Here is a 9,053-nt window from a genome sequence, read left to right as displayed (position 1 = left end):
ATTTAGGTGAAAAATCAGAAGTCCAGTAGGATTATGACTACCATAAAAACAGGCACACATCGCAACCCAGGGTAAGGGTGTGCAAAAATGAGCATTAGCAGTCTTGGGCCATGAGCTTTTCTTGTAATGTTATGCTAACCTTAGAGGTTTCCAGTAATTATGTATTTTCAGAGCCAGTCACAAATATTTGTCTGTCCATGACTCCAGTTCCCTGAGGAACTCCGTCATTGGATTATCACTAACACTGAAAGAATTGAGATCAAGAGGAATCAGGAGGAATGAATGTCACTTGAAATAATTTTAATATACTGCTGCATAAGTCTAGGGCATAATTTTGTACATTTATTTATTTATTTTGACTGGCCAGTACAGGGATTGAACTCTAGATCTTGGTGTTATCAGCAACACGCTCTAAGCAACTTAGCTAACCAGCCAGCCTTAGGGGAAAATTTTAATAAAGTCTGGATAGAGTTAAAATTTCTAGGTTTGAAACTGTCTAATGATATAATAATGTGTTGTTTCTTTTCTACGTTGTACATTCATCTTTGATTACTTGCCCAGTTCGGTGCTTGGAATAAACTTCTAGAAGTGAAATTGCTGAGTCCAAGGGAGAGTATATGTTAGATTTTGATATATTGGACAAATTGCATTCTGGAAAGTTAGTATTACTAGTGTACATACCCACCCACAGTGTATGAGGGCCCATGACATTGTCACTCCTGACGATCTTTATCACTCTTGTCAATGGGTGTCAGACACACACACACACACACGCACACACACAGAGGGTCAGGTGTGAGCACCATTTTACATGTTTATTGTCCATTTGTAAGCTTGTTTTTGATTCATTTTTTTCTCTTGCAGTGTTTTTTGGGGGAGGGGTAGATTTCAAGAAAGAACAGCTGTTGAGTAGAGGCGTGAGGAGATGTGTAAGGTGACGCTTCTCCTGTTTAGTGCACTTGCGCTTTCCCAGTGTGGCTCCTTCCCCATTGATGATGCCTTTTCCTGCACACAGTTTACAATGTTTTGTTGTCATATTTTCAAGCTTTTCCTTCATGGTTTCTACCAAGTTTACAAAGTCTTCCTCCACTCTAGTGTTGTACATTTATTCTTGTATATTTTCTTCTACTATTATGGTATCTTTAAAAAGAAAAGAATTAATCTTCCTGAAGAATTTGTGTGTGTGTTGTGTGCATGTGCGTGATGTGATGTGTACATGTGTGCACATGTGTGCATGTGATGTGTGTGCACGTGTGATTGTGTGTGCATGTGATGTGATGTGTGTATGTGTGTGTGTGATGTGTGTGTGCACGCATGTGTGTGGTGTGATGTGTGTGCATGCGTGTGTGTGTGATGTGTGAGGTACTGTTCATCTTTTCCTGTTTTTCCACGTGGACCACTAATTATTCCACATCATCTATTGAGGAGGGCAGCAGTGGAAAATAGAGGGAGGGTTAAGCAGGAGTACTCTAGAATCTTCCAACCAGCTTCACCACCTGGTGGCCAAGTGATGCTTCTCCCTTCCCCCTCTAAGCCCATTTCCTCGGCTGTGGACTGGGGGTAACCTGGGGCCGCCTCACAGGTGGGCGTTGAGGATCAAGTGGGAGGTGGTCCACAAAGCCTAAGCACAGGGCTAAGGATGCAGGGGATGTGGACCACGTGGAAACAGAAAGGGATGGAACAGACAGACCCCAAAGCCTCCCAGGCCTGGAGCAGTTCAGGCTGCTGGGATTCTAACCAAGTGTCCCCCACACAGGCCACTTACCTTGCAGTACCTACCCAAGTGCCCCAGCACTGGAAGGGAGCACCGAGGGTGCCTGGTAATTTGAGAAAAGAGTGTAAAGAGCAGCAATGTGTCTGAAGCTTTAATGTGCATGCAGGTCTCCTGGGGATCATGTTAACACAGACTCTGACCCAGCTCCCTGGGTGCCAGCCTTGGAGTGGTAAGGGGCAGAGCCCAGACCTGACCAGCATTGCTGGTCCAGAGCAGCAGTTCTCATGGTTTAGTGGGCATCAGACTCCCCTGGAGTCAAACCCTGGTGGCCAGGCCCACCCCCAGAGTCTCTGATTCCATCGGTCTGAGGTCAGGCTGGGAGTCTGCATCCCTGACTAGTTTCCAGGTGAGGCTGATGCTGCTGGCCTGGGGCCCACACCTAGAGAACCAAGGCAGGTATGGGTGGGCTGGGTTTATCCCACCTGCGTGCCCTGGGGCTATACTCCAGACACTGGGTGTACCCCCTATGTGAGGTGGACAGATTCTCAGGCCCACCAGGACCTGGCTGGGATGCCCAGTGTCCCTCAGAGTCCTTGCCTTTCTATGCGTGGATTCTGCTTATCACCATCCTTGTGACCAAAGTGTCTGATTCCTGATGTTTAGACTCTTGTGGAGTGTTAAGGGTCAGAGTCCCCCACACTTCCCCTGCGCCCTTCCTGGGATGACTTTTGGGAGATCATCTGGTGTTTCCCAGCCTTTCTACACCATGGAGCAGTGTTTGTCAACCTTGTTCAGTGTGTCCACATCCTGAGACTTCGGAGTTATCTAGGCCTAGGGTCTAAAGGACAAGCGCTGTCCCTGTGTGGGGATGGCCCCTGTGGTTGTCTGCCCTAACACTGTGCCCTTCTCTTGCAGCGCCGGCCCCCAGTGCCAGCCTCCCAGCATCTGAGGGCACTGCCGTGCTGGGTCCAAGCCTCCAGTCCCCTGATGGCCCTGCAGGGGCCCTGACACCCCAGCCTTCCTCCCCATGCCCTGGCTGTGCATCCCCAGATGCTCCTGGCGTGTGCACGCGAGCACAGCCAGGTCCTGGGCACGTGGCCCGTTCTGCCAGTGACCCCACCTCATGCGCATCCTGCAAGGCAGGTAGGCTGGCTGGGCCCACCTGTGTCCCAGGGTGTGCCCAGCATTGCCGTGGACACTGCAGGTTTCAGTGACCCCTGAGAGCTGAGGCCTGGCACTGGGAACTGTGGGTGGGTGATGGGCATCCTGTGGGCTCCTGCTGTGCCCCCTGCCACCGGCTTGTCACTCTGACCAGGAGGAAGGATGTGAGGGCTTAGGGTGATGAGGGCCCATTAGCTGTGAGTGCCATACACACCTGCTCCAGGGCACAGGAAGGACCCAGGGTCAGGCCCAGGGCAGGTGACCACAGGTGATATCTAGGGGTAGGGGGTGTCCTCAGCCAGAGCTTGGGGCAGACATGTGTGCGTTTCATCAGCACTTCATGGCACCCTTGACAGTGTTCTGGTGCCACCTGGAGCCTGCTAGAATCCCCCAAGTGACTGTTGGAGCGGGCAGTGCCCTGGGCTGTAGGACTTGGCACCAGAGTCCCTGTGGCCAGTGGCCCAGAAATTTGTATTTCACACCAGCTCCCCCAGGAGTCTTGTGCACCCCAGTGTTGGAAAACCCATACCTCATGTTTTTATGGGGGTGGGGATAGTTTCTGCCAATAAAGATTGGTGGTCCTTTGTGATGCTATCACAGTGCAGTGGGGACTTTTTCATAAAGTGGAAGTGAAGGAACCCTGAGGACAGCCCAGTTAGGTGCCTGGACCAGTGTCCCCTCGGTGGTCTTGTCCAGCTGAACTCCAAATAGAGTCCAACTGAGCCCGGAAGAATGGAATCCTTGAAAAGAGCCAGGAACCCCCAACAGGCAGTGCCCAGAAGTACCCTCCTGGTTGAAATGTCATCAGATCTTGCAGTGGTGGGCTCCTTGGCTGCACGCCTCTCTCCTTCCTCCATTCACTTTCTGGTTCACGTAGAGAAAGTTCCATAGAATATTCTGGAAACATCCACCTCTGCTAGTTTGTTCTGAGCTTCAGAGCTTCTCTTCCCCCTGCAAGGGCCAACACATGGCCTCTGTGTTCATGGTCACTCACTGGGTGTAGGGGAGGAGCCCACGCACTTGGAGGGCCTCAGGGGTCCATTCTGTGTTCCCCAATGCTTCTCTTTGGCCTGTCCTGCCGCAGTGAAATTCATGGTTTGCAAAACATGACATTTCAGGGACAGAGATGAAAGGAAGAGGTGGTCCTCAGTCCTTCTCTGTAGGCCGCCCACCACCCTGTTGCCTCCGGCTCCTCTCGGCTACATGAGACTGTTCCTGTTGGGCACATCGAGGGCACATGCCTTCTGGGGTCCCTGGAGAACCTCAGATGCAGATGGGTGCTCTGTGAAGGGCGCTGGCCACTATACTGTGCCAGGGGTGGGGCCACGGATAGACACTGCCTGACCCACCACGGGCTGGCAGGCCGCATGTCTGTTCTGTTTTATCTGGACAGGTTTGCTTCAGTTCAGCAGGTTTCTTCTGCTTGTCTGGCGTCTAAAATACACATGCACATCTCAGCCACAGCGGGTTATTATAGTTTGAACAATAATTCCTTTATCCTTTTCACGTGCTAATGGGATCCTCTCTGTGGCTAAGGTGACGCCTCTTCACACACCCCTCAGGCAGCCGGGACCTCGAAGCAGGACTGTCTTGGGCTGCTCTGGGTAACAGTGAGACGCTGCTTTTCTAAAGCAAGGTGACCGGGGTCCTTTGCTGCACCATTTCTAAATCCAGCTGGGAATGTGAGTTCTCACCTCTCTGGACTCTGGAGGAACCTTTCCCTTCCCTTGTCTCTTGTGCAGTTACATCAGAGGCACTAACGACTTTCACACACATATGGCTGCTTGCTTTATTTATGAGATTTTACTTGGGGGGTAGATTGGCCCCACATTTTTATAGTTTCTCATGTCTAATTGCCAGGCTTTCTCATTGCCACCAAAAAGACCCCAGAACAAATCACCCAGAATGTGTTTACTTTCAGTGACCTGAAATGGGTTGGGCAGGTCTGGCCTTAATCTGGTCCTTGGTGAGTCGGTCATGGCTGACTGCCTGGAACTGGCTTTCTGAGGTGCCCTCAGACCAGTTCTGTGGATTGTGCAGAGTGGCCATCGGCCCTTTGGGAGCTGGAGCCATTTCTCCAGCCCCTGGCCCGGCAGGCAGCCCGGCTGCTGTCCACACCTGGAATGGTGGGGGGTCTCATTGCTCCTCTGCCACCCCCAGCTCTGGTCTTAAGGCAGACCCCTTCTCTAGCTGCCACGATTCTGCCCTGGCTAGCGATCACACCCACAGGGACAAAGGTCATTGAGGCAGGAAGCCAGAAAGGCAGCTCTGTCAGTGCGGGGACTCTAGCGGAGAGGAGTGCAGAAGGCGGGTCCCTGTCCCGCACCTGCCCTTCTCCCTGCCTGCTTTGCAGTTCGCCCCCCTCCCCAGGCCTCCAGCTGCAGGAGGCTGTGGCCCCTGTAGGTGAACACCAGCTTAGCTCAGGCTGGGAGAGGACAAAGGACACAGGAAGCCCAGACGCACCCAGACCTCCAGCCCAGGGATACGGAAATCCAGCAGAAGGCTTGTCCCAAGAGTGCATTGTGTTGCTTCTTAAAGAATGTGTTTAATGGCCGCCTTTTGTTTCGTGTTGTTTCCATGTTTCAAACTGCATCTTTTCCCTTGATTTTTAGTTTCCATGTCATGCTCTGCCATGGCTGCCCATCAGCACCAGCTTTCACCCCTCGGGGACCTGGATACCTGGGAAATGGACCAACAGCCAAAGCCAGAGGCCTTACAGATGGTCTCCAAAGAGCTGCCACACTCTTCAGTGGACAGCAAGGCCTGTGCAGACCCCAGGGTTTTGGTGGCTAAGCTTTTGGAACATTCACACTGTGCCCTCCCTGCCGAGGTGCGGCATGTGGTGGGCACCGTCCGCTCGGCGGTCACCTCTGAGGAGCGCCCCGTGGAGGAGGCCGTCTTCGGTGCTGGCGTTCTAGACCAGGTGTGAAGGGCTGCAGGTCTAGACGTGGACACCGACAGGCCTGCCAGCACAGGCTGTTCTTCTGTTCTTGCCAGAAGCCACCATGCTGGGCGGGGAGAGGCCTTCAGCCCCAGCATGGAGAGGACAAACAGGGACACCCAGGAGTTTCTGGGAGTGGCGTGGGCGGGGAACTGTCATTGCCTTTCTTGAGGTGGATCCAATCAGTTATCTTCTGGGGGTTACATTTCCTACCTATTCCAGTAATTCAGAAAGATGACCCACATGTGTCCATAGTGAACTCTTCAGTTTTTTCTGGCGTGTGGCACCTTGAACTGGCCAGCATCACATGAATACAAATGCAGCAACAGGTGACACTCATCTAACTGAAAGGCTTCAAAATCAGGGCCATCAGGATTCTCCCCCATCCCGAATTTAGTGTTAAGTGGATGAAGGATGAGGTCAAGTGATGAGACCATCTTTTCAAGTGGTTCGTATTGCTCTCAAATCAAACTGTTACCATATTCTGACCTATTTCCTTTAAAAGGAATCAGGTCATTTTAGCACAGATGGCAGCTTGGGCCTACAGAACTACAGAGCTAGTGCGCAAACAGATATACAGTGAGGGACCCGGTGGTGGCCCGGCCACTGCTGGGAAGCAGGCAGGTGTTGCTGGGGGCCTTGAGGACCCACCACCATCTCTCGGTCTCGCGGGCCTGCCCCCTCAGCCTCTTTCCATGGGGTCCCTTCCCCACTTTCCTCCGGGTTCTCTCCCTCTGTGGTCTCTCTCCCTCAGCTAGAGCAGCCACATTACAGTTTTTTGTCCCATAACAATGGGCAGCTGTTCTGAGACTCTTTGCATCTGGCCTGCCCTGATTGGCCTTGATGGGTCAGGCCCTGGGGAGAGGCCCATTTCTCTGGGACGTGCATACCTCCTGATAGAGCAGAGCTCTGATGACCAGTGCCGTCCCTCCCCTAGCCAGGTGACAGCAGACACGCCTACACTGGATGACACAGGTTGGAGGTCATTTATTTCTGTGAAAATGCCCACCGTGTTGGTGATGCAGAAGCAGGCAACCCAGCCTGGGTGCAGCATGGGCACCTTTGGGCAGCTTGGGTGCTTTTGACTTTCTTGGATCCTCAACTCATCACTTTTTGGCAACATGAGCGGCAGCTGCTTCCCAGCAGTGGCTGACGAGCAGTACTGTCCACGAGGACTTTCTACAGGGATGTAAATGCCTGTGTCTGGGCCGTCCAAAGCAGCAGCCACTAGCACACAGGGGTGTTGAGTCCCTGAACCGTGGCTAGTGGCCCCTGCAAGGCACAGAGCAGCCCAGAACCCGCAAGCCTCATCAGAGAGCCCATGGGCCTGGCGTGACCAGAAGGTGCCCACCACTGCTCAGTGCAGGGGGCAGACCAGAAGTTGCCCACCACCGCTCAGCGCCCAGCTCCTGGGGCTCCTGCCGCTCTCCCCTCCACTCTGTGTGGCTGGGCCTGTCCTTGAGCCCCTGCCCTCGTTCCTCAGCCCCCAACCCCACTGGAGCCAGCGTGCTGGGGCGCTTCTTGTGGTTGGAAACTGGGGAGGGGGTGAGGGGTGGGGTCCAGCCCAAGCATCCAGAGCCTTCATCCCAAAATTGAGGTGTGGGAATCTGCAGCAATGGCAGCCATGAGTGTGTCGACCACTTTACTAATGTTACCAGTTGTTGCCTCCAAGTTAGCTGAGAAAATATAAATCAGGCTTTTTGATGACAACTTTAACCTTTCCACGAGAGACATAATAGAGATGAGTTTATGAGCACTTTATTCAGACTATAAAACAGGAAATCTATTCTCTAATTTTTTTCAAGTGAGGGCTTTTGAAGTCCCAAAAAGCAAGTCTCTTTGCAGGTGAAGTTAACCAATGGATTTCCAGAATGAACTCTCCAGCCTATGAGCAATGTGTCTCCCTGCCCCCCCCCCCCATGCCTGGCATCTCAGCTTGGCCAGCTGCAGGGAGTCTGCCTGCTTGGAGCGGGGATCCACATTTGGGCTTGGAGACTCACCCAGCCGTGTCCCTGGGCCAAGCCTTGGGTGGGCTAACCCTGCATTCTCAGGCCTGGCTGTGGCTGGAGTGAGGCCAAGACCACCTCCCACCAATCAACTCAACCCCTGGGGTATTCTCATCATGCAGCCAGGGTGAGGGACCAACAGGCCACCCAGCAGGTGCTGTGTCCTCTGCCATGGGGTCTTGTGCCCCAGGCTGAGCTGCCTCCCAGGCGCAGACTGATGCTGTGCGGTTCACACACCGCTCACGCTCAGTTCTGTATTTCCCCTCACAGCAACTTACTTTGTGGACAAGGAGATTGTACCCGGCTTTATGCCGCTGGGCTAGAACCTTCTGCCTCCTGGAAACAAGGCTGTCAGGCACGGGGGTGGGGTACAATGCAGCCAAACAGGGTCCTCCGCCTGGGCTCAGGAGGGCCCAGGCTCCCAGCTTCCAGGAAAGCTCCCCAGAAGAGAGAAGTGCCAGGAGAGCCCCTGGAGAACACGCTGGCATCTTGACTCAGCAGCTCTGATCCCTTGGACCCCAGCTCAGCTGCACTAAGTACTGGGAGCTCCAGCAGTGGCACCTATGCCCCCGGGCATGTGAGCTCACGGCCAAGGGGACAGCTGGCTTCCTCCCCTCGAGTGTGTGTATCCCTTGGACCCCAGCTCAGCTGCACTAAGTACTGGGAGCTCCAGCAGTGGCACCTAAGCCCCCGGGCATGTGAGCTCACGGCCAAGGGGACAGCTGGCTTCCTCCCCTCGAGTGTGTGTCCTTCCCACCTGGAGCCTTTTGTGCGCCCTTCTGTGGCATTTGAAGTGGGCCTGGCTGTGGCTGGTCTGCAGGCGACCCTCTCCTCCAGCTCGGCTGGGCCCTGGCAGTCTCCCCACCCTCTCCTCGGGATACAGAGGGGCTGGCACCTGCTAGCATAGCGCCACTTGACTCCAGCCTGTGGACCACCAGGATGCTGAGGTGGGCCAAGTCTGGACTCCAACTCTATGGCAAACAAGGTGGTGGGGCATTGTTCCTAAGGACTTAAGGTCTCCTTCAGCCAGAGACAATGACACAAAGTAAACACTTGTAACAAATTATCATGAAAGCTCATTTCAGATGGCTGTTTCCCTCAGCTGTGTTGACTCACAGATGCTGCTATGGAAGAATTTAAAGGAAATTGTTTTCAAGCCTCCAGAGACCTGTTTGTACAACAGGGAAGGTTGTATTTATTTAATGTACCTCAAGGTGTTTTAATAATGATC

The 9,053-nt window shown here is 53.4% G+C and overlaps 1 protein-coding gene across 1 annotated transcript in view; it reads left to right on the top strand.

Moving 5' to 3' along the window:
* The window catches only part of LOC103606994 (protein FAM189A1-like), an 11,635-nt gene extending 3,216 nt beyond the window's left edge, over nt 1-8,419 (top strand). Inside the window, exons 4-5 of the mRNA XM_008591550.1 lie at nt 2,630-2,857; nt 5,488-8,419. Of these exons, the coding sequence (XP_008589772.1) occupies nt 2,630-2,857; nt 5,488-5,804 (545 nt within the window). The 3' untranslated portion in view covers nt 5,805-8,419. The remainder of the gene's footprint in view (nt 1-2,629; nt 2,858-5,487) is intronic.
* The last annotated feature ends 634 nt before the right edge of the window (nt 8,420-9,053 follow it).

The sequence above is a fragment of the Galeopterus variegatus genome, unplaced genomic scaffold (assembly GCF_000696425.1).
Source record: "Galeopterus variegatus unplaced genomic scaffold, G_variegatus-3.0.2 Scaffold7027, whole genome shotgun sequence".
Classification (NCBI taxonomy): domain Eukaryota; kingdom Metazoa; phylum Chordata; class Mammalia; order Dermoptera; family Cynocephalidae; genus Galeopterus; species Galeopterus variegatus.
This window is presented reverse-complemented; position numbering and strand designations above follow the sequence as displayed.